The 26,446-nt window shown below is 43.0% G+C and overlaps 1 protein-coding gene across 2 annotated transcripts in view; it reads right to left on the bottom strand.

The window, feature by feature from the left end:
- The window catches only part of lrp4 (low density lipoprotein receptor-related protein 4), a 78,228-nt gene that overhangs the window by 18,322 nt on the left and 33,460 nt on the right, over positions 1–26,446 (bottom strand). For both annotated transcript variants that reach the window (XM_086107666.1, XM_086107667.1), the window contains exons 2-10: positions 25,266–25,412; positions 11,033–11,149; positions 7,248–7,361; positions 7,053–7,169; positions 5,461–5,589; positions 2,803–2,922; positions 2,556–2,681; positions 756–881; positions 206–340 (exon numbers count right to left, since the gene is read on the bottom strand). In XM_086107666.1, coding sequence (XP_085963792.1) covers positions 206–340; positions 756–881; positions 2,556–2,681; positions 2,803–2,922; positions 5,461–5,589; positions 7,053–7,169; positions 7,248–7,361; positions 11,033–11,149; positions 25,266–25,412 — 1,131 coding nt within the window. The remainder of the gene's footprint in view (positions 1–205; positions 341–755; positions 882–2,555; positions 2,682–2,802; positions 2,923–5,460; positions 5,590–7,052; positions 7,170–7,247; positions 7,362–11,032; positions 11,150–25,265; positions 25,413–26,446) is intronic.

Here is a 26,446-nt window from a genome sequence, read left to right as displayed (position 1 = left end):
GACGCGCTAACCACTAGATTACCGGGCCGCCCCTCATTGGGAGTTCCATATGTTAATAGCCATGAGTTATTTTTGTCTCGCTGTTCAACACCTAAACACTCAGGTTTCAGGAATGCGTAATGACACGCAACATAACAACTGCCTAGTCATTGGTGTGTCATTGATATCAAATGTGTACACACACACACCACACACACACAAATACCCTGGCAGGATCTGCCGTCCTCCATCAGTCGATATCCGGTGTGACAGGTGCACTGGACCAGTCCTCGGACCATCTGACACTTCTGGGAGCAGCCGCCGTTATTCTGGTTGCAGTTGCCGTCATTGGAGCGCGGACCTGGTTGAGTACATTCAAGGATCCCAAACATTGCAGACTAACTTAGATATATAGCATTGTCATGAGTATTTGTGTTCAGCGTTTCACCCAGTAGGTGAGGATGATACTTTTTTTTCTAGTCAAGCTGTGATGGAAATGCTCAAGTTATGAGCGACTCTCTAAAATGTTCTTTCACACCGTAAGTTGGAATTGTGCAAAAAAAGTCATTACACACGTTTCACACTGTTGACACTCACGGGGCGCCCAACATTTTCCAAGATGTCAAAAACAAGGTATAATAATATTCCAAGTGTGGTAAGCTTAGTTAAAGATTCATTTGAGAGAGAGAGAGAGAGAGAGAGAGAGCCATGTTCAGAATTTAACAACCGGTAAATAGAGTCTAAATAGTTTCCGCCTGCCCCAAATGTCAACTTACGACATTCATGGTGTGGCAGTTCATCGGTCCCGTCTTCACAGTCGTTGACCTCATTGCACACCTTCCTCTGGCCAATACAGCGCCCATTCCCACATTGGAACTGGTCTGGAGCACAAGGTGACGTCCCTGCGGGGACACCAACAGGAACCTCTTTTCATTGTGTGTTGACATAACAAGCCACTGAATACAGCAAGACTCCTCAAAGTTGTTTGAGATGTTCCCACTGGGATGACCCCATTTCTTTCTGTCCCTGTGCATTCTCACTCTTCAATTTTCAGAAAGCAGTGGGAACAGAATGTAGGTTGTCCGGCAAAAAATGTTCAACTTAAAATACCGCATTTTTCGCACGACAAGATGCTTCGGAATATAAGGCGCACCTTCAGTGAATGACCTATTTTAGAACTGTTTTCATATATCGGGCGCACCGCATTATAAGGCGCATGGAATAGAAGCAAAAATAGTGGCTGGGGTTGTGTTATGCATCCACTAGATGGAGCTACGCTATAGGGAATACAATACAATGCAGCTTACTTTATGAAGGGTTTTCACAACCCCTGTAGCTGTAACAAAGCGCTTCACAGAACACTTAAAATACTACAGTATGTCCGAGAAATCTGAATATTGATCCATATATAAGGCGCATCGGATTATAAGGCGCACTGTCGGCTTTTCAGAAAACTGAATGTGATTAGCTGCGTCTTATAGTACGTTAAAATACGGCATTCTCTTGCATTACTCTCTTTTTGCAAACATCCTTGACCTCACTTAAGATGACCTCTCCCTTAAGAAGAACACTTTCAGAAATTAAGACTTGTATTGTTTTAAATTAGTGCATAAGGATTCCACATGTTATCTCCGATGCAAAACTCACTGCTGATTTAATTACTACACTGGCTCTGTATTCGTGGCTCATAGAATTACTTTAAGTATTTAAGTATATACAGAGACTGAGAGACATAATGAATCAGTATATTTAATTACATCCAGATTAGATAATATAGCGATGTGTGCTGTACATCACAGACAGCACAGTGGATGAGTGCATGACTGTTGCCTAAACTTGCCTGACATTAAATTTAAGTCCCTTGTGTGGGTTTTCTTGTGGTACTCGTGCCACCTCTCCCAGTCCAAAAAACATCTGCTTGGACATGAGAGTGGAAAATAAAGTCCCACATTGTCAGGTTTATTTACCTGATTGCAAAGGTCCAAAAATAACGTTTCAGTTGTGTTTTTGGCCCCAGGCAAGCAACTCATTGAAGACATTACAATTTTGGGCTTGAAAGCTTTTAAAGACTCTGTAATCTTCATCGGCAAGTCACAACCTGTGAGTGTTTGCTCTCAAGCAGGTTATGCTCAGCAGCCAGAAATGGCATGAGGAGAGTCAGGCGACGGCACAAGCAACTATTAAACTACAAGCAAAAGAAGCCAGGGCTGAGTGACGATTCGTCGCTCAAGACAAGTCTGACGTACGTCCTATTGTTAAAAAAAAAAAAAAAAAAAAAAAAAAAAAAATCTAATTCTGAATGTGTGTGCAGTAAAAACAAACAGAATCCAAATATCCTTCATCGAGCTTTCATGGTCCAATGTATAGTTTTTTTTTTGTTTTTTTGTTTTTTTCGTGCATGTCTCGGTCAGGTGTTTCCTGCAACATGTCGTGAGATAGCAACGTTTAAAAAGAGAAACTGAGGCGCAACTGAAAACAAGAGTTGACTTTGACGAGCGTTCCACTGTAACCATGACTACAACTTAAATGTGTACTCTTTTGAGCTTCTGAAAAGATGACAACAAGGACATTCTCACCAGCTTTTTCACAACCCTCTTCGTCACTGCGGTCTGAACAGTCATCCTCCCCGTCGCATCGCCATGACAACCGGACACAGCGTCCTGTTCCGCAGCGAAACTGGTCAGCTGTGCACATGGACGTGGCTGCAGAACAATTCAAACACAACAAAAACTGTCACCGGAAGCCACAGGAGTGGATACGCACACCAACCCACAGCGCGCATGCATGCGGTGCTTCATAAAAATGACAAAAGTGGCCACTCACTGCAATTCATCTCATCGGACTGGTCGTCGCAGTCGAACTCGCCGTCGCACCTCCAGCCTGCGTTGATGCACATGCCGCTGCTGCACATGAACTCAACAGACCTGCATGGCTGGTGGGACGCTGCGAGCAAAAATCAAAATTCCATCTGAGCGGCTCAAACAGCAAGCACTTTTTGGCTCAATAAAGTTTGGGAATCACTGTTCTACATCATCCAAAAGGTGATTGACAGGGTTGAGGTCAAGGCTCTGAAATACTTTCACACCACCTTCATCCTGTTATGAATTAGTGGACATTAATTTGTGCGGTGGAGCTTCATCATGCTGAACAGAAAAAAAAACTCTTCCTCCAACTTGCCCTCAAAGTTGGAAGCATTACATCAGCCAAAATGTCCCGGTGAAATGAATGACTAAGATTTAGCAAAAAACTCCGATGAAATCCTCGTTGCTCAACCAACTGCCTCAGAACCGTCTCGCTACTTTGATCCATTGCGCACAACAGCGAGCCGTCTCACTTTTGCAGATCATATATCACTACTTGCAATTAAAGATGGAAGAGATGCTCCAATTGGCAGCAGATGAGGGCGGAGGTGGAAAGGAAGATTAAAGCGGAATCAAACACAAGCTTCCTAAATCATGTGTGCGCATTTCTCCGACATGTTTTCTCCTGACGGCACGCGTCTGTTCCCCTTGAAGAAGGGAGCCAGAGATAAAGCTAATGGCAAGGCGGGGAGTGAAAGCAAAAGAAGAAGGGGGGGACACGGGCGACGCTTCAAGCCTGCCGCTGCCGGCTTATCAGCTGGCTGAGAGAAGACAGAGACGATCAAAACGGCAGGTGGTTTCCCCAAAAGAGCGAATTATAATCGGCAACAAGAGTGTATGCGAGGTGCCGTTACTATCATACATACAGTGATGCCTCTACTTACGAACGTCTCTTCATACGAAATTTCAAGTTACGAAATGCTTCAACAGGAAAATATTGCTTCTTGTTACGAAAGAAAATTCAAACTACGAAAGGTAAAAATACAATACGGGCTGCTACTCGCAGCTCCAAGTTTCCTGAACGCAACATACTTAGAACTGCTCTGCCATTGGCTATTCCCGAGCATCATTCTGGCATCCCATTGGCTAAGAGGGACCTCTACGGTATTGTCTGTGTCGATAGACATGTCGATGCAGCGTCCTCGTCATTCGCCCAGGAGGTGTTCCGATAGTTTTAGGTAAATGTGAATTACCCAGAAAAAGTGTTCACCAGTCAGGCGATCGCTCACTATGCTGATGTTTGCCTTGGACATTTTCGAAGGATTGTTCAAAGCCGACAAAAGCGAACATCCTTGGATCAGTTCTTTACAAAACGCCAGGCAAAAACCACTTCTGAGAGAGAACATCGACTAAAGACGGCAAAAACAATAAGGACGCAGTTAAGTTCAATGACCATCATTATTCTTTACTTTCTTCTTTGTTTTTTACATTGTTCACAACTCTCATTTATTGTGCAATAATCTAATTGTAACATGTATTTGTTGCATATTTTGATGCATTTCTATGCTTTAGGAAACATTTATGTCTGAATTTTGGGGGTGCTTGGAACGAATTAGAACATTTACATGGAAAACGCGTCTCTACTTACAAATTTTGCTAGTTAAGAAATTTCTTCCAGAACCAATTAATTACGGAAGTAGAGATACCACTGTATACCGTTCTTGTGTACGCGATTCATCCAGCTTCATCTCATTCGTTGTTTACCCTCGGGCAAACACTGCACTTTCATGTACTTTGCAATGGAGCCAAAAGCAGTATCACTGTTTGCAACTCGTGTATGTGCTTGTGCGTGTGTGTTTTCACATGAGAATGAGAGCGAGAGAAACAGATTTTCCCTAACAAAGCACCCTTCATGTGTCTGAAGATTCCTTGGAATGCTGTGGAGGCCATCTTATGCCCCATAGGAATGCCTCGTGTGTGTGTGTGTGTGTGTGTGTGTGTGTGTGTCTGTGTGTGAGAGAGACATAAACTTTTGTTTTTCTCCTCGTGGCTGAGTGAAATGGTCAAATGTTTCAAAAACAATTTCACGTAGCATGCGTTTAAGTGAGTAAAAACCGCACAGCAGCATTTAAAAACCCGGACGTGGGAGAAAAAGGAGGAACAGAGAGAAGCGCTCAGGCTGCTACGACCTTGGCGACAGTCAAATGATGACAGGGAACCTTGAAGTCATGCTTATCACCGTGCAGATAAAAACATCAAAAGGAAAGCCGGTGAGTGAGTCAATGAGTGAGTGAGTGAACAAGAAAGAACAAGAAAGCAGCTGTGTGTGTGTGCGTGTGTGTGCGCGGGCGCATGACCTAAACAGTCATTATGTTGCCAATGGATGAGTGAAACAAAGCAAAGCGAGCAGGACGGTTGACACACAACTCTCATAATAAGGACCACAGCTTCCTTCTGTGAAGCAGTTGTTGGTGCGTCAACATCATTTGCATTTTGACCAAAAACATCCTGTCCGCAATTTAAATACAGATGGTGTGGTCGTTGTCGATTGAGCACAAACTAAGCAAACAGTCAGCTCAATGTAAATCCATATGAATGTGGTGAAATGCATCTTGATGTCCACACTAAAATATTTCCTCATCCCCAAAGTGTGTTTGTGTGTCAGTACTGGATCGCTTACAGCAATCGGACTCGTCCGACCAGTCTCCGCAGTCGTCGTCTCCGTCGCAGTGGTAAATGTCCAGGATGCAGCGACCATATGCGCACTGGAACTCCTCAACGCTGCAGGTGGCTGCCATCACATCTGAGGCTGCACGCAGGCACGCACGCACGCACGCACGCACGCACGCATACGGTAAACAGATGACGGGAAGAACAAATCCGTTTTGACTGCCTGAAGGACTTTGAAGTTTGTTAGTGATGAAATGAAGGAAAAGATGATTGACGATCACGATGCACACGATGATTATCGCATCTGCATGCGCTCCCTCCTTACGGTCGCCTTACCTCCCCTCCTCGTGTATCCCTTCGTCTTCTGAGTCTCTCTATTTTATTTTTATGCAAAGTGTCTTTGAGTATTATAAAAGCACGATATAATTCCCATCTATTAAAATAATAACAATAATAATCATCATCATAAGAATTATTATTATTATGATCTGTACAAAACTCAAATTTTAAAATATGAATACGAATAGACTGCTAATTTTTCACTCAAATTGCTATTGTGTGGAACAAATTCTTATTTTCTTCTTATAATAGCCTTAAATTGATACCCAATGGGTGAATTATTACCTTCGGACTGTCTGAGAAAATCTGAGGAATTTATCGTGATGATATTGATGCTTTGATAACTTTTTTCTAAATCTGTTGAGCTTGATAAAAAGGTTTGCAATTTACATGGGTCATCAAGTCATTTCGGGACAACAAAACACACCTGATTAAAAAGGCGCAAAAACTCAATTTTGCCATAAAAAACATTTTTTACCTACATTGGTCACTTTCTATTAATAGCCGCAGGCGCCCATGAGAAAAGAGGTCACGAAGATGGATTTTTAAAAAAAACAACACTTTTTTACTTGAAGCTAGTGACACGGTGACGTCCCAGAAACTCTCTCAGTGACTCTCATTGTCACAGGCGGCAAATTAGACGTTGAGCTTCGCCACGCAACAGTGCAGCGTTTGGGAACTAGTTTGTTACGTGTTGGGGAAAGGCAGGGAATGCACACACTTAACATATATAAGTTTGTGAGGTGATGTCACCCCGTGGCCAGACTTGCGACGGTGGGAATCAGTCGCCAAACAAACAATAGAAAGACGGGGCTCTCACTGCAGTGGTGGTGGCATTTATGGCACTCGTTCCCTCTGTTCATTCAACTCAACTTGATATTCTTCTGCCCGCTCTCCTTAAACTACCGTGCAGCGCTACGCATACAAACTTCCACATTTTCATCTTAGGCAGCTTTCCTTGCCTTCACACGTCCGCACTCCAACCGCAAATGTCTGATGAATATTCCATATGAGGGTGGACCTGGATAGTTTCATTGGTCCACTGTGACGTGCTCAGTAATTTCATTGGTCAGATGTCAATCTATTGGCCGCTTGACACTCATCAGTAAAAATGCCTAAACAAACCATGTCATATTAAAACCTGCGGTGTTTACAATCTGGGGGGGAAAAAAAGTTGGGCCTTATATAGTCCGGAAAATACGGGAGGGTACAATACGGTACATGTAATGGGAAAAAAATGATTTGATTGTCACACAAACTTACGACAGTTTTCCTCGTCAGACCCGTCCTTGCAGTCCGTGTCTCCATCGCAGTACCAGTGCTCAGCAATGCAGCTGCCGTCTGTACAGCGGAACTCCTTGTCTGAACATTTACGCATGTCTGGAAGGACCCAAATCAGAATTATTCGGCCACTCGAATAAATGTGCCCACCGTGCTCGCTGCTGTGTTTGTACCCACCGCACTGCTCATCACTGTTGTCCCCGCAGTCGTTGTCGCCGTCACAGTGCCAGAGGCTGCGGATACAGTAGCCGTTTTGGCATTGAAACTCATCTTCCTCGCATTCTCGAGGAGCTGGAGAAAGACACATCCACGTGACGCGATCTATTCCGTTGGCATGTGCCGCAACATCAATCAGAGCAACGCTTTCACAGCCGTGTGGCACGCGCAGATCGATGTAAACATCACATGATTCACCAAGACTAAGTTCATTCGTCTCTTGAGCGCACTCGTAGCCGAGGTTGTTTTTACATTTATATTAATGCAACAGCGTGCGTTATAAACAAGCTCTCCCGTCGCTGACCGGCTCATTTTCAAACGTGTAACCCACGATGACGCTTCGTCGCATTTACGTCAAGACCGAGCAAGCGCAGACCAGATTCAGACTGGCTATTCTGATTGAACTTCTGTTTGGGATTTACAAATGGAATATATCAATTCTTCAGACCATCACATCGGGTTTATAGGCATGTTAATATTTGACAAAATATATTACTTAGAGAATTCATTAAATAAAAAAAATCAATAAACGGAATAAAATCCTGTTTGATTTATACGTAAACCCAGACGAAACTTACAGCTAACCCTCCTAAGCCTCACAGCTTGATTTATGCCTTAATTGGGAACGCTGACTGCGATATAAAAGGAAGAGCTATTTCACAAGACAGTTAACCTTGAGACTGGACATAAAAGACATTCGTCATGCGTGGCCTCTGCCTACATGAGGTAGTCAGAGCGAAGTCACTGACTCAAGTCCATTTTTAGCACCGTGACTTTGACATGGTTTCTTTTTTTTTAAACACTTTTTACAAAGCCAAACTCCTCCATCTCACTTTTTTTTCTTTTTTATTAAATCACACCCCTATTGATTAAAGTGCTGAATGGATTTTCAAACGAAAAAAAAACCAGCGTCTAGAGTTGCTGCCCTGAATCGATGGCAAATCTCAGCTTCACTAGCCCTGGGGCAGAGTAAACACGTTAGTCAAGGGGAACCAATGACGAATGGCTCAAGGCAGATGGCGATCTATAATTAATCGCTGTTGTGTGTGTGTGTGCGCGTGTACGTGTGATAGACAAGTGAGACAAACAGAACGAGATCAAGAGAGGCAGAAACACGGCGATGCCGAGCGAGCAGAGATTTCCGTTTTAGGATGGAGCTCTTTCAAGACGCGCTCCTGCGTCAAAGTGCGAGACAGAAGTGACATGATACTGACAAGTCGTGGAATGTGTGCGTCTGAATCATAGATCTGTGATCTGCCGGATAGGTATTACCCTGCGGAAGTGGCACAATTCTGCGAATGCATGATTTGGTTTAACTGATTCCGTGGATACGTGAGCTCCTTGCACGGTGCACAAATCAGCGCTCATAATACGTGGCCTTGCCTCGATGAAAACTGCTACAAAATGCTTGGAGGAAAGAGTTATGATTTCCCGCAAGATGTCTTCATGTACTAAATAAGAGTTTTTAAGTAGTAAAAGTTGCTCGTGACCTCTTACCGAATTATTTATACATTGAGTTGTGTGTGTATAAAGTATGAGCGAACTGATATAAAAATACCACACCTTAAACATTCATTCCAAATGTGTTTCACCTCAACACATTTACTATCAATGTCCCAGAGCTTGTGTCATTTGCTTCCATCATGGAGGTAAACAAAGGCAGGTCAAAGGTGAATAAGCCCTCAAGACCCTTATCACTCACCCGACTGCCAAACGGAAAAGGGCAAAGGGTGCTCCGAGTCATTACCAGGCTTCCTGAATGTGTGCTTGGCTTCTTTTTTGTTTTTTCAGAGTTCTTTTTTTTTAACGGTTCTAAAAATCACCAATATATCCGGGGTCGAACACATAACAAAAATCAATGGGATTGTTTGTGTGTATGTGACAGCCCTTTAAGTCACCGTCTCTAAATAATTTAATTAAACCGCGGTGCCAAAGGGAGGGAAAAAAAACAGGGTGGAAAAACAGGGAAAATGCATTAAATAATAAATAGTTGGGGGGGCGGGGTAGAGGAACAAAAATGTATGCTGCAAGATGAAAAATTAAAAGCCGCCTTACAAAAGACAAAAAAAAAAAAAAACGTCCATCAGCAGTCTTTTTGATGAGCGGTTGCTCGTCATTTTACTTTACAAATTTCATGGTCTGCCTCCTTGAAAATTCTACTCCGTAAATAATTGAGCCGCAACGCGCACCAAAAAGTGCAAAAACAACGTGCCTGTCGCGGTCATCATATTCTACACACACACACACACACACACACACACACACACACACACACACACACACACACACACACACACAAATAGTGACAGTCAGTGATTTTCCAACATGGCGCATTGTTTTGGTTCAATAAATAACCCTGCCTAGAATTGGGGGAAAAAAATATTGCATTTGTACCATACGATCCCCCAGGCACCTGTACGAGCATCATCCTTATTTGCAGAATACCTCGGCGTTAAATGCTACAATGTCAGATGGACAGGCTAGCAAGTATGAAAACAAGCTGATAGCACGAAAAGAATGACAATCTCTTTTGTGTTCCGTTTTACCATTTTTGCTGGCCTATAATGCTCTATAAAGTGGGGCTTTTGTGTTGTGAGAAGGAGGGGGCGGGGCAGGGCGGGGCGGCGGTGGGGGTAGGGTGTTGTCGGTTGGGCAGGGGGACACTTTGTATTGATCTGTACTGTATGTGATGAAATTGGCTTTTTAAAGGGCACTAAGTAACCCTTTCTGCCACCGGGGGAATCATGCTCAACCAGAAAGTGATTAAACAGAATCTTGACACTGCCCCGGTAATCACATCTCATCTGAAATCTCAAAACCGGATCATCCCAGTCAAAGGAATCGGGTTAATTTTCTCCAACTTTGAGGATGTTTCGTCAGTGTCCTCTACAGCTACAGTTCGCCGCACCAAAGAATTTCAACAATATCACCGCACCTTCATGAGAACATTTGTATATGTCTATATTTTCTAAATAAAAAGCAAAAACGACTCACTATTCTGTACACGCTGCACAGCTTTGACACTCTCAGGGGGGGGTGATTAAAAAAAAAATGGTTTGAAATGGTCGTGAATCAAAGTCTCTCCTGTGGTCTTTTCTTCCTTAACAGCAGCCAATTTAAGCAACAAACTAGTTGGCCCAAATTAGCTTCAACTGCGGGTGGTTTGTTGATACATAATTCATGTGGCTGACATTTCAACACAGTTTATACATATGTTAGATGCAATTTACCTATGTGGATAAATCTTACCCATACCACGTTACAAGTCTAAGCTCTTCCAATCAAGGTGGGGGAGCTGACGGAGGAAACGTCACAAATGCAAAATACTGACACAGCATTTAAGTTGCACGTAAGCCTTCGTCCATGGTGTTCTCCTTCTGTAATTAATCCCAACAAAAGTATAAAAAAAGCGAGCCCACATAAGTACAAAAAAGGCACGCATGGAGTTTTCTATGCTAGCATCCTATAAGGACTGCGTATTGAAAAGTAATTAGAGGCTAACAGTCTCACAGCGAGCGCTAAACACAACCACTCCGTGGGGAAGAATACAGTTTTCTGAATCTAATTCTGAATATAACTCATACACTTCCGCTTGACTTGATCTTTTATTTTATTTTCGTTGCAATCGGCGTGAGTGCGTGCGTATGCGCGTGTTGTGCTTATGGCAGCGGCGTGTGTGTGTGTGTGTGTGTGTACATGTTTTTTCCAGGCAAACAAGCCTTCTTGGAGTGAAGAGGAGCGCTTACGACAGTCCTGCTCATCGGAGTCGTCCTCACAGTCGTTGTCTCCGTCGCAGACCCACGAACGGCGGATGCATTTGCCGTTGTCGCAGTGGAAGTCCAGCGGAGAGCAGGTGGGAAGCACTGCAAACAAACAAAGCCAACCAAGTTTGTCCGTGTGAACACATGAAAGATAAACAGCCACTAGCGCAGCGGAAGTGAGTAGATTGCCGCGTTTTTCTTGCAGGCGAGCCTTGTCGTGAAATATCATCATTTTTTCCGGCCACAGACGCACAAGGCTTCAGAAAATAAAAAAGGACCCGTTTGTTCGGCAGGAGTTCGGGAATGATTTCTCCCGAAAACCAAATGGAAGGATCCCATCGTTCCATATACAGTAGAAAAATGGCACAGCTGTCTGCCTCCGACTCTTCTAAAGCGAAGTCATGTTACAATGCCTGCCGCGGCATACCTGTTTACTACGCTTTTATAGATTCAAGGTTAAAAACCAGTACATTTGGATCGTTCTTTTGTTTATTTGCCTGGTGTGTCTGTTCCAGCTTTTTGCAAGAGGCGGAGAGCCACAATGCCTCCCCAAACTCAACTCAGCACATTCCCTGCCTAACTTCATCTCCGTTATAAGTGCAGCTCCTCACCGTCTAATGACTGGCTCTTTGTCATGCGCAGACAGAGCTAATTTAATTATGGCCCACAGATGGATGAAAGTGGGCGGTGGGGGGAGGAGAGCTTGTCTTGCTACTACTGGGCTCGCCTGTCAATACCAGATATTAAATATTGACTGGGCTTCGCAGACTTTATGAAAAATGCATGACGTCACACAGCGAGTTAACCACCATGGCAGACAGTCGGACCACTCGGGGGCTCGGGGAGTGAATTAAGTGTGTGTTTTGGGGCGTGGCTCTAGTCTCCTGGGGTAAAGTAAAGCCCCACTGACCCACATACCCTTGCTTGGATATTACATTATTCAAGACAAAGACAGCGAGACATAATCAAATAGCGTCCAGCCCCTCGACATTCTCTTCACGTCTGATGAATCCGGTTTGACGATAAATCGAAGGCCGTCACGATCATCTGGCTCGTTTATTATTCAGATAGGCTACTGTACTAGACTTTTATCGGCCATGAGAACAGCGCGATATTCGGATATTATCTGATATAATTGAATTAGCTTTCACATGACAGAAAGACAAGTGGTAGAGTATTAAACACCAACAGAGACAGAAACCGATGGTTGAATTTTTAAAACAATTGGAAAATTGTCACATCAAGAAATAAGAAACGTTATTGTATTTGTACGGCACCTCTTGACTTTCAATTCCTGAAAAGGGTAGATTTGGTGAATGACAATATGTTATGACAACACGAAAATGAAAACATACCAGCGCAATTAAAGAAAATAACAGTAAATCATTGCGCAAATTAGAATATCCATGACACTTGCTTCTTGAACAATTTCTGAATGGATATCAGTTATCAATCAGTTCTGATTTGTTATTATATTGAGACACCTCAAATAAGTATTCATTTTAATCAAAAGAAGGCAACCTGCCGACGCTTAGGTGTTGTTGAAGTAGGAAGATGTTACATCGTTCATAGTTGTAATCCGCACTATAAGTCACACCCAAAAGCATTCAATTTTCTAAAAAGCCGACAGTGCGGCTCACAATCTGTTGCGCCTTATACATGGATCAATATTCTCATTTCTTGGACATAGTATTTTAAATGTTTTGTATAGCGCTTTGTTAGAGCTGCAGTGGTTGTGAAAGCTCTATATAAATAAAGCTGTATTGTACTGTATTCCCTTTAGCGAAGCTCCATCTGGTGGATACATAATGCTACTGCAGCCATTACTGTAGCTTCAATTCTATGAGCCTTATAATGCGGTACGCCCTACATATAAAAACAGTTTTAAAATAGGCCATTCATTGAAGGCACGCCTGTTCCTCCGAAGCGTCTTATGGTGCGGAAAATACAATACCTTGAAAATCACACACACAAACGCAAAAGATTTTTTCCGCAAAATTGGACAACATCAACTTATCGTTGACAACTATATAACGTTAAATAGAAATTGTACATTAAGAGAGCAGCGCTGTAACTCATGCAAATGCGTCGAGGCAAACCGTGTTGTTGTTTTTTCCTCAACATAAGGAGCAAACCTCCAATGGTTGACAAGCTCTCTTAACTTCTTTAATCCCGCTTATCAGATTTGCTATCAACGCATTCCTCCCTCTGGGACCGACAGATACACACGTGCACACCCACACACTCATAAAACCCTCATAACATGTAATGTTTCCCTTGGGTGGTGGTTGACGCATTCCAGGAATCAACTGACTCGATTTTAACCTGACAATAAGATGACGGTCTACCTGTCATATAAGTATGACGCCACGACAAGCAACTGACAAAGGGACGAAAAGATAACGGCGTATGCCTGTAAACTACTTTAAGCAAAACAAAAAGCATATGAAAGCCCCCCCCCCACAAAAAAAAACATTATTGTAATATGCTCGGATTTGAATTAGAAGTATGTGTCCACTTCGTAATTGCTACACGCCGCCTCAACTTGGGGATCGAAACGAGCCCTCGAATAATTTGAGCACCTCCATTAAAAGAAAATGAATTTTTTTTCCTGCCTCGTTAATTTGGTGTGCACATGGACGTCCGTGAGTGTGCACACCAATCTAGCCGCTAGCTAGTCGAGCTAGCCACGGCAGCAATAATTACATAGAACGAGGTGACAACTTCAAAATAAACCTTAGTTTACCAAAGAATACATCAGGGGTCTCCAACGTGGTGCCCGCGGGCACCAGGTAGCCCGTGAGGACCACACCAGTAGCCCGCCAGTGCTAGGATTGTGATTTGCTAGTAGAAATTATGATTTAAAAATGCAAACATGGGCAGTATTATAGATTCTATAGCTACCTATTTAGCGATCTAACTAGCTAGCTACAGTATATATCTAGCTAGCTAATATTCTAATATTATTAAATGTAATTTGTACAAATGTTATTTCAGACGTGTATCAATTTGATAGCCCTTCACACAATCAGGACACATGAAGTAGTTCTCACTCTCAAAAAGTTTGGTGACCCCTGGAATACATGGACACTCATTCCTTGGCACGCTTTTATTTTGAAGTTGTTTCCGCGGCGTGGCAGCTGCCTTGGCAAGGCGTCGTTGAGAAAACACGATTTGTCGTTCATGAAAAGGAAATGCTCACTGCATTTTTTTGCATGCAAATGTGAGTGCGTGTGTGTGCATCTTTAAGTGGCCTTGAGCAGCAAGTTAATGGGCCGCTCTTTCCTGTCGAGCAGCGGAATCAAGTGCCTCTAATGGGGCCAATATATCTGTCTTAAAGCTGCTTATCACCGGGGCTCAACAGATGAAGGGATGAACGAACAACCTCAGAAAGAGAAGCTTGTCGAAAAAAAGAACAGATGCGGACTCTCGAGAATGACAGAGGAGCACAGCAAAGGCTTTCTTTTTGTGTCCAACACATGCCATTTCGTCTCCAGATTACTGTCATGTCCCATGGAAACAGTTCAACACAGTGGTTATTATGTTCCACGCACAGATCGAGTGTGAAGCACACCCAACATTGTGACAAATATAATTTAGCTATCAGTGAGCTTCATAAGAATTGTTAATTATCGTTCTGGAAGCAAGATACTGAATCATAAATAAGATTTGATTAATTAACTAGATTTGTTTGTATGTTTGTGAGGATGGGAGTGGGTGGGTGGGTTATTCAATACTAAATTATAAAACTCAAAAACATGCTTTTAGGACACCTGTTTGCATTACTATCACTGTTCACCCTAACAAAGCTATTGAATACGGAGTTAGCTGATTTATTGTTGCCGTTTTTGTCTTTGCTGTAAATGAGCTCGTCAAATGTTACACAGAAGACCCTTCGTGCGCCGCAAGCAGACGCATAAAAAGAGCAAAATTACCGCAAACATGTTTTAATGGTTTCACGGTCCCAGATTTCATGTGTTATGCTATTTTACTTTTATTTTCTTTGGTGGGGAGGTGGGGCTGTCATATGCATACAGTCAACCCCCTCACACACATACAAAAAAAAGACCTCAATTGATGGAAAAATGGAAAAAATGACGCTGAGGTCACTTGAGGCTGTTGCACCGCAACTGAAAATGTTCCTATGGGAATGATTGCTGCTTTACAGAGAACCCTGAAAATGCCTCCCCTTTGTCAACGTGATCTCTTCTCCCGCACTTGGGCTTATTTGACACAGCGGGCTTATCTGATTGTAGACAGTTCTAGTCAGCAGCAAGAAAAAGTGGCAGGGCAGAATAGAACTACCGGCTGAGTTCGTTTTTTTTCTTGGCAGAGTATCCAGAAGCGGCCTGCGCGATGGCTTTTATTAGACATCCTCGACCTCTGTTGCTAGCCAACCACTAGGCATTCACATTCATAAACTTTCTTTGTCTGAAATCTATACATCTTGATTTAATCTACATTTCACAGTAGTATTATTAGTATTAAAAGTCGTAGTAGTGTACAAAATGTGAATTCAGGTTTTAGGACGTCTGCCTATGACCATTATAGAAACCAAAAATAGAAGAAAATACAGGGCTGGTCCCCTTTGCGGCGCCAACAGCGAACACTATTCTCATTTTCGAACTTTCTGCAAGATTCAAGGTCTGTCATTCTTGGCATGACCTCAAAAGGCTGGAATGCATAATGTGAATTGACGCGGTTGAATTCTGCAATACACAGATTGCGTTGTTTGAATAAATTGCAGTACAACAATGTTCGTAGAGATGAGGTGAAGAAAATGTAAGGCTGTCCTTGCCAGCGATTCATACTGAAGGAAAGTCGGCTGGCGTCACCTACTATTTAACGACATTTCTATGCAGGAGAACTGGACAGGCCTCAATCGACATTTTGCCAAAGTATTTATCGGTCGCATAAAGGCTAGTTACTGGTCTATTTCAAAACAGTGCGACATTGTTTTTGTATATGCTACATTTTATAGCCAATGCACAGAGAGCGCACGTTAAGACAGGGCAACTTAATGCCAGCAAAGTTTCTACTTCAAAGGACAGGAATGCTTCTCAGCAGCTTTACCCGCTACACTATAGCGAAAAAGACGGAAATAATCATGAGACAAAAAATCAGCTCTACAAACAAATGCAGTGTACCTGCAGTTCCAAAAATTCTTTATAAATATGTGCATCTATACAATCGAATGAGACACAATACCATTGACCCCCAAAATAAATAAATAAACGTGCAATTAAAAAAATTCAACATGCACAAATACAACTTTTGTCTCCTTTAATTTTATTTTATTTTTTACAGTGCATCCTATCGTACTGTGCAAATATCCAAAGTCATTAGACCGCTGGATGAATATGAAGATGTGAAATGAACCGTTCACAGTTTTGGAGCGTGAAACTGCAAAATAAACACGAGCCCTAAAATCGTGGCTGGATTCCGAATGGCTTTGATTTGTGAGGTGGTGAGCCAGGCCTTGCTCTTCGAGAGCAAAAAGCCAAAGCTGTCAAACTCAGTGCTGATACTGGATCATGGCAGGAGTTGAAAAAAATGTCTCTTGTAAGATGCCAAGACTAAAACTGTCTTCTCCACCCGGATCATGTTTACGCCAGACGACTGCTGTATCCCGATTCCTCCTTGTACTCTGGGATACCGTATAATCACTGGGAGATAAATTGAGCTATCAAATTGTTTCTTATGATGAAACTTGTTTGTGATCCATCACCACTTAATATACTTGTATGGATGACATATCAGATGAAAACATTTTGGATTAACCGTTCAATTAAAACCCAGATCCTTAAAAATGCTCACCTCAACAAAAAATTATGAATTAAAAAAACCCCACAAGACTAAGAAAAGTGTCATTATGATTCAGTGCAGATGAATTAACATATTGTTGCATTTTAACTACTGGTACTGCTAATTCCAAAATTGAACAGCAAGCGCTGATGAAGTTTTTAATATTGGGGACAATCACTCAATTAATCTCAAATAAAATACAGTGAAAAAGTGTCATTTTATTCAACCGTGGTACAGGTAGTTGTTTTTGAGCGGAAACTTGCTCGCACGCCATAGTGTGAATGTCATCTCTGTAACGTTTTTGATGATTTCGAGTGTACCTGCGGTGACTCATTTTGTGGTGTTGATGGCTAAAGGCAATAATATGATCAAGGTTGATTAATATCTGGTGTTCGCATTTTTCTGTCTAGTCTTATATTTGCCAAAAATAATCCCCCCTGGGGGCGGTCCGGTAGTCGAGTGGTTAGCATGTCGACTTCACAGTGCAGAGGTACCGGGTTCAATTCCAGCTCCGGCCTTCCTGTGTGATGTTTGCATGTTCTCCCCGTGCTTGTGTGGGTTTTCTCCGGGTCCTCCGGTTTCCTCCCAAATTCCAAAAATATGCGTGGCAGGCTGATTGAAGACTCAAAATTGTCCCGAGGTGTGAGTGTGAGAGCGAATTGTTGTTCGTTTCTGTGTGCCCTGCGATTGGCTGGCAACCGGTTCAGGGTGTCCCCCGCCTACTGCTTGAAGACAGCTGGGATAGGCTCCAGCATCCCCCGCGACCCTAGTGAGGATAAAGCGGTTTGGAAAATGAATGAATGAATGAATAATCCCCCCCTGCTTAGTTTTAATGCACGGCGCCATGTTAGGGTGTGATTTCAAGTCATTTACTACGGTCCCTTGCACCCTCCAGCTGCTATTAAGTGATTGCTTCCTTACGCATGTAAATCTGTTTTATGAACCGTCATGGGAATAAACATGAAAAAAAACTAAAAGTCCACTGCCAGGCTGACCACAAGCAAGCACGTCAGCACCGCCCGCTTCCTCATTCAACGAGACGTCCCGGGAGCCAACTGGCCAGTTAAATGGCCGCGAACATAGCATCCAGACTTGGATATTTATTTATTTATGTATCTATTCATTTATTTAAGCATGAGGATATAACCTGATCCGAATCACAGACAGACATCCGCCCTTCCATCAGTACTGACTCATGAAAATGTGCAGAATGACTCAAATTCTGACCTCGAAATTCTGTTGCATTGATTTGGAGGGGACGGTCTGGCCAAGACGGTTTTCAACACCGTTGCATCACAGCTCCGCTTCTTGGGGACAGAGTTGGCTGTGCGCATTGGCTGTCATGGCGTCTCGACACATAGCTTCCTCGAGCTATTATAAAGCTTGCGTTCATGCAACCAGTGTCGCCAAAAATGTGTCTGGATGCAACGAGTGTGAAGTTTGGGCAGCTGTGGCTCAGTTGGTACAGCAGGTCGAGTGACCAAACGGTCACCGGTTTGAATCCCGCTGTCAAAGTGCACTCGGGCAAGACGCTGAACCAGAATTTGCTCCCAGTGGGCCTAGCAGCGCCTTGCACGGCAGCATCCACCCATTGGTGTATGATGGTGTGCATAAATGGGGTGGATGTAAGGCTTTGTCAAATGCTTTTGGCACCGTACGGTGGAGATAAATCTCTTTAGAAGAGCCCTCCATTTATCATCCGGGGGTCATTGCATTATATTTTCAAACTGAAACAATGTCCTAACCGCATGAGAAATGGGGAAATCCATTTTAAATCCCCTCAAGCGATCTTGTGAAAGATCTGTTGTATAAAGACGGTTAAATTAAGCTCTTCTAACACATATCCCTTTCTGTGCCCGTATCAGCGTCCAAACATGTCTTCTCTGTGCCAGCTTCATTTACTGAAGAGGCTGTAAATACTGAAGGAGGAAGTGGAGGAAAGAAAACAGCCGGGAGTAGGCAGGGGTTTCAGGAAAACAGAGGCATGTAGAGGACGAAGGAGAAGGAGGCGGAGGAGGATTATGCTAATGTTTCCCAAGCTTCGATCAAAGCTGGAGACAGAAAGTCGCAAAAAGAAAAGTACAAGGCACGAGGAGATGGACTCCAAGGCAAACATGCTGAGCGAAGCAAGAAAAACTTAGGCGAAATAAATGAAAGTCTCGGATTAATATAAGGTGAGAAGCATGATAAGGGGATGGCGGACAGGATGCTGTGATGATCTGATGGTAGGTCTGGAGTGGGAAATTGACATGACAGAGAAGATGGGAATGGGGTCCTAATCTCCATTCCTGCTTTTGGGCCAGTTGTGCTCCTGCTGTCCCAGTCGGTTTCGGATTGGCTACAACTCCTCAGTGGTGGATTAAAGGAGGTTTTTCTTAATTTTTTGGTAGATGTTCTATTTTTGCTCATGCGGAAATGGTTCCAGGAGAACCAGTTAGAATTTTGAACATTTGTAAATAATGTTAACGAGCAAGCTTGGATATTACATTAAACTGCTAACTCTTAACTCAGCATAACCTAACTCAACGCACACACACCAAAAAAAAAAATCTTTAGATGTTTGTGCCGCCCCACTAGTCTGAACACGGCATTCTGATTACTATTGTGTTCGTGGAATATGAATTTGGCAGCAAAAGGGGTGGGGGGGGGCATTTTGGGATTTGCTGTCTACTGATGATGACTTCAAAGCAGCTCAGGGAAGGACCAATCACAGCTCAGCTTTTTGAACGTCACACAACCAAACTCAAAAAACAGGTAAGCCGTGATTGGTCGTTACCTGAACAGATGCGATGTCATGATCAATCAACAGCAAATGGCAAAATGGCCGCCCGCTGAGATCGATAAAAACTTTTTTCTACTTTACAACTTTACCATCCACACCTGATATGTGAAAACATGTATGCCACATCCTGATATAAAAAATAATTCTGATCTAAATTTAGCACAGAATTATCAAAAACAATAATTTCCAAAGAAAAATATTGCATTATAATTACAATGCCTCAAGTACGAAACCTCTTGAGCAGTAGTCAGAAATGAAGTAGACAAGTGACTTTCCAAAAATTCGTTGCCATTTGGTTTTTTTTGTCCGCAACAGAAGTTGAACAGTGAGAGTCCTCCGTGAATACAAGTCACACCTAACGCAGTAAACCAAACACACCACCTCTCCATAAAACAGTTTCAGATTAGGGATTTCGCCGCAGCTGTGATTTAAAACACCAGCATTACAGAATGCTGGATCAGTACATTTGCACACACTTGGCTGGTATATTGCCGCCGTTTAGATCATACTACAAACAAGCGAGGTTGCGTCCTAGTGGGCTCATATTTATAGCTATGCTTCCCGGTTTGTGTGTGAAGGAGGCTACACACACTGAATTGTACATCCATCTCCTTTGCTTTTATGTCACCTGCGCTCGCGCTGAAAGCATTTACACTCTAACATGCTCAACGACTTTCAACTCAGCAGGAATCCAAGCACAGCTCATGTCCCGCTTGCATCAGCGTAGTGGAAGAAAAAAAATCTAAATAAATCGGAATGATGGGCAGAACATCGAGGGAGGCAGCAAGACACAAATGGTAAAATTTCTGAAGATAGATTAGTCAGTCACGTATTTTGTTTGAATTAGTGTGGGTTGTTGGGTTTTATTACATTGAACTTTGAAAAGAGTTCATGAAAGATAATTCAGATAAGACATGCGAGACAGACGGATAAACCAGCCTTAGGTTCCACGACATTATGAGGTTATTTGAAGGGTTCACAGGGACACAACGGAGGTGAACTATCATGCATTTATGAAAACACACCATTGCCCAAAAAAACCCCGTGAGGCGCACAGAAATACGGCCAAGAATAACACTGAAGTCATAAAAACTCAAGGTTCTATTTTCGTGACCGGTGTCAGTCTGGCACGAGAAGTGGTCTAAATCTGCACAGGGCCGGACTAGTCTTTGTTTTGGTATTTCTTCCAGACACACGTAGCTTGGCGCAGTTTAAAACGGGCGTTTTGCGCCATTGTGGGCGTGAACACGGCTGATTCGCCTCCAGGAAAGGCGGCCTGTCTCATTTCCTTTCAAATTGGGGTGCGAGATGTACATTTTCTTTGACATGGCGGAAAGAGAAACTGATTTGCTGGAGTCCATGCAGGAGATTGAAAGCTCCCAAAGTTCGTTTGTAAGGAATTGCAAGCACACCACCGCGGGCGGATGATGGAATGGCGGCCAGAGAGCTCACCGATGTATAAAGTTGGCACTTCGAGACTGCCTTCCACACGTATTGTGGGGTCGTGAGTGCAGAGAAAAACCCTCGACAGATGAAACCAAATCCAGCGTACACTACAATCAAGCACAGCGTCTCATAGATGTAAGGAAGGGCTACCGCAGCTTGATGCCGAATCTGTTCCTCTCCCTTTTAATTCATTTCAATTTGCTTTCTCAGACAGCACAGACGACAACCAAAAGACTCACATCTTTACAAAAACAAAAACAAATAAACAACAACTCCAGCTACGATCCTTCTCACACCTCAAGTAGGTTCATAAATGCGTCGGCTCTAAGCGCTTTCACATCCGATATTGATTGCTAATGAAATGGCGAGTCACGTCAGAAGCTCTGGAAAACAGCAATGAGTGTTCATCTGGCCACACGCCACCAGACTGATAAATAAAAACAAAAAGAGGATTTATTAAAGCTACGAAACATCTGTGTTTAGCGTTTTATGAAGTGTCCAAGTGCTGTCCTTGAGACGTGCTTTTTTACAATTTGTTCACAGGAGAGGTGGTAACTTCGACGTTCATCCATCATCCTTTTCTAGTGCTTTAATCATTTGCGGAAATATTTGTCTCACTGAAGGCAAAAAATAAAAATAATTTGCTTGGGTGTAAATTTGACCGACAGTTCACTCCAGATCTGTGATTTCCCTTGTGTGCCAAAGACATTGGGACACCGCAATACTTGAACATCCTCATTTTCTGAATACGTCTGCCAAGAGTTTTGGCCCTAAGCATCACTGCATCAACCCAACTCCTGACAATTGACAATCATTTAGCAACATTCTTTAATTTTAAAATACTCTGAATTTATGTGGTCCTCCAGGAGAGCAGACTGATTCGCTATCTTGAATCCAAATAAAATATTTGCAAACATTAAATTTGGAAAGCAATCATGAACATTTTACTCATTTTCTGACATGTTAGTGATCAAACCAGTCACTGAATCAAAATTAATTTGATTGAGTTTTTTTTCTCCACCGTCAATATGAAATTACAGCCGTTTTTTTGAACAAAGGAATAGAAATTGAAACCTGTTAGGGGGTTTTTCATGACATTCAATGATTAATCGTGGAATCACCAGATCAATCGCTTATTAAAAATTTGCTGTTTGCAGCCATAGCCAAGTATTTTTGATACAATTTACTCAAAAATTATTAGGTATAAGAAGAAGAAGAAGAAGAACGATAGCAATAAAAGTTGCAAGCATGCACAACAAAGTAATTACATTACTGAATTAGATCTCTCCATCCATCCATTTTCTGATCCCCTTTACCCTCACAAGGGGGGTGCTGGAGCCTATCCCAGCTGTCTTTCGGCAGTAGGCGGGGGACACCCTGAACCGGTTGCCAGCCAATCGCAGGACACACATAGATGAACAATCGTTCGCACTCACACTCACACCTAGGGACAATTTAGAGTGTTCAATCAGCCTGCCATGCATATTTTTGGAATGTGGGAAGAAACCGGAGCCCTCGGAGAAAACCCACACAGGCACGGGGAGAACATGCAAACTCCACACAGGAAGGCCGGACCCGGAATCGAACCCTGCACCTCTGCACTGCGAGGTTGATGCGCTAACCACTTGTAATTCCTGCAGTTCAACTAAACGTGAACAAAATGGACGCACCCCAACCGAGTGGACAGGAGAACCTGCTGCAAGGCCCATTTGCCATTTTACTACTCACCTTGAAACTCCATCAACTACATTCGTGTTCCCTGAGTGTCATTTTCTCTGTCTTTTACATCGATGGGCTCGCATGCCTCTAAAGAGGAAACTGAATGTTCTTCAAAGTCCCCCATCGACTCTCCTTTTCACCTCGGGAGTCTCAGTACAGCGATGAAACTTTATCTGGAGGAAAAAGGGCACGAACCCTCGCACTCGCAGACAGGCAGCACAAGCGGAGGCAACATCTGCACCGGACAATTTCCATGCGATTCCCACATTGTAATTAGATCCAAAGTTTACAAGGGAGAGCTTCGCAGACTTCTTGTTCTCCACATTCCTCCAGTGTCATGCAGAACAATGGCCGCTTTCTCGAGAATTTTTTTGGGGGGTTAATTGACATAAATGTTCACGTTCAAAAGAAAGCCGAGAAGCCACAGAACCGCACTGTTCGAAATATGCTGAGAGGAGCAGTCCACGTGTTTATCAGTGTGTTTTTGTGTTATTTAGGGTCTACGCTCCCACGGTCACACATGTCTGTTGTTCCTGCTGAGTTGTGTAAAGTGCTCCCTTGGAAGGAAAAAAAAAAACCTGAACACATTCAAAAAAAATATAAATGTAATTTAACTGACACGCAAGGCTGTGACTTTACATTCTCACAGGGGGAATTTCTTCCACCTCAACCTGCACAATACACAGTTCTTACCTGCTGAGTGTTTATGAAGCCACCATATTTGACCATATTGAATGAATGGAAAACCAGTACCAGTCCGCGGCCCGCGGGTTGAGGGCCCTGCTCTAAATTGTCCCATGGTGTGAGCGCAAATGGTTATTCGTCTCTGTGTGCCCTGCGATTGGCTGGCAACGGGTTCAGGGTGTCCCCCGCCCGAAGACAGCTGGGATAGGCTCCAGGATGCCCTGCGACTCTTGTGACGATAAGCGTATCATTAAACGGATGGATGGATGGTGTAACGGTCATCGGTTTCTAATATATTAAAATGACATATCTGCACATACTAATGATAAAACTTGCACTGATGTAAGGACCATGCCAAAAATTTGATGTGCCATTCAAACAATTCAAAGCCTGTGATCTATTATCTGTCGACTGCTTCCATGCGTCTCCTTCAATAAGCGTCACACAACAGATCAATACGCCACAATCAGACGCTTAACCGTTCCCAGATCAATAACACTTGGCGTCCTTTCTCCCGCTTTGCAGCTAGTTTGATATGACAGACAGATTGATGGAAATAGACTATCATCACACCCAAAGAATCCATCGAGGCGGCTACCCGGAGGGCAGCTTCTTTCCTTTTCCGCGGTTCTCACGTTGACATTTCGCATTTGAACGGAAAATTTTACAGGTGGAGAAGACACCTTGCTCCCGACGCGCTCCTGACAACCATCGCCGTCTCAAAGACCTTTCTCAAGTCAAACATTCTGCGACAGAATGTCTGTCCCTCAAAGCAGTTAGCGTGCCAGGTCACAATCCAGCGATGCAAAGTGCCTCTTGCCTGCTTCTGCACAAGAAAGAAAACCCTCCCCGGACCAGTGAACCATTCCGTGTTTCCCTCGGTGATGATGGGAGCCATATGGGTCCAATTATACTTTTTCTTTTTTATTATTTTCTTCTTATTTAGGCAGGAAATGGCTGCACATGCGTTCCATTCTGGCATTATTCAGAAGTCCGGTCGTTTTACAAATTAGCACCATGCGGGAACGAGTTAAATGGGTTGAAGTTACACGTCCACTAGAATCAATATGAGTTATAACTCAAAGCTACAAAACTGTAGTCTCGATTTCCACCAAGAAGTTCGCTTTTATAATGATAAGCATTTTAGGCACTTCCATTGGAAACGTGGTATAAAATAGCTAATAATGTAATTTGACGCTTCCAGCATCTTTAGTGTAGGTTCATGTACGCTCGTGCACTGTGGCGCCCTGTTGCTTTTCAAACGGAAAACCTCAAAACTGTCCGTTTTGGGTTGATGATGGAATGTAATTGAAGGGAAAGAAAGTACAAACCAGTGCAAAAAAAACCTTGGTGTTTGTTTACGGATGATGTCAGCTCACCTCGCTGTGTGTTTTGCGTTTCACTTCATTGGCGTACCGTCTCGCTGGTATGATGTCACGTTATTTATGTAGCGGACGCAGCCATTACCATCCCACCCACAAAATGTGTGATGGAAACACAAACCGCATCAGGTTTTTATCGTTGTGAAGCAAAATCTACCACTTGATACTCGGGTAATGTTGAGAGTAAACAAACAATGGATGTTCAGGTTGAAGTTTGAACCACTTGGCGTGTTGGTTTCTTGCTTCTAAAAGTACAGAAATTGGTCAAGTGATTTAAAATCCTGACCATGAATTTTTGCACACTGGACGTTTACTGAAACATGAAAAATAATGGTCAAGTAAAAGAACTGAAAGAGGAATACCGATAATAACATTAATAAAAACAGTCGGGTGAACTCACTGCATCCGTCCTCATCACTATGGTCCCCGCAGTCGTTGTCTCCGTCGCACTGCCACTGAGCCGGTATGCAGGTGCACTCGCCAAACGCACTGACCGCACACGTGAAGTGGTTCCTCCCACAGGAACACTCAGCACTGCCCTCAACTCCTACACACAGGGGGAAAAAAAAAGATAAATATCCATGGACAAAAAATGATTCAACATCTAAACCAATTCAGTTTGTGGTTGTTGTTTTTTTTGCATAATTTTGCTAAAAAAATGAAAGTATTGGTGATTAAGATTAAACTCTGTAAAATTGTGAAATGCAAAGTTCTTGTGTTGTGCATTTGAACAGGTCACATATTTCAATCTCAGCCAGGAGTTGGAATGTGTGACATCATAGGTGTCAAACCCAAGGCCCGGGGGACCAGATCTGGCCCGCCACATAATTTTAGGTGGCCGGCAAAAGCAGGTCAAACATGTCAACTTCCATGATGCTTTCTAAAATGTCTACCGAAAATTTTATTCTGACATGTAATAAAGAAGAGAGATATTGTAAGCATTTTCTTGTTACCAAACCTCTTGTGATATTAGCTGAAATAAGAGTTGAATCAACAGTTATTCTTGACTTCTTGATCTGGTTTCAGTCATAATGCCCCCCCCCCCAAGGGAAATGGTAACTAAAATGTGGCCCGCGACAAAAATGACTTTGACACCCATGTTTTACATCTTCCTGAAAATACACTGCACAATGAATGCCTAGAAAACAAAACAGAGGTGAACTCAATAGGCACGCCGATATGATTTAATGTGTGATGGAACATCCGTGTGTAACGCAAGTTTCTACCCGCCGAAAGATGTCATCCTGCCTATGTCTACCAGTTTGAACAAGCGCTGTCATGACAACTCTGATCCCTTTTGAGATAACGTCTTTCGAAAGCAGCACACCATTTCATCCAATCGCATTACCAGTGCGGTTCTTCTGTCCAAAAAAAAAAAAAATCACTTATTAACTTATTAAATTTACAAGACAACAATCTGGGGGAAGGACACAATGTTTTGTTTAGGTAAAATGCTATTTTGGCTACAAAAGCTATCGTACAGTAGGTAGCCCACGGCCTGGCCATTAGGTTTTAAGAAATAAGTGATCTCCATGAATACCGTAACACACCTGTTTTCAGGAAAAGGAATAAATAACGCTC

The sequence above is a fragment of the Hippocampus guttulatus genome, chromosome 3, assembly GCF_054856545.1.
Source record: "Hippocampus guttulatus isolate MCC_2025c chromosome 3, RoL_Hgut_1.0, whole genome shotgun sequence".
Lineage (NCBI taxonomy): Eukaryota > Metazoa > Chordata > Actinopteri > Syngnathiformes > Syngnathidae > Hippocampus > Hippocampus guttulatus.
The sequence above is the reverse complement of the archived record's forward strand: the minus strand, read 5'-3'. Positions and strand labels throughout refer to the sequence as shown.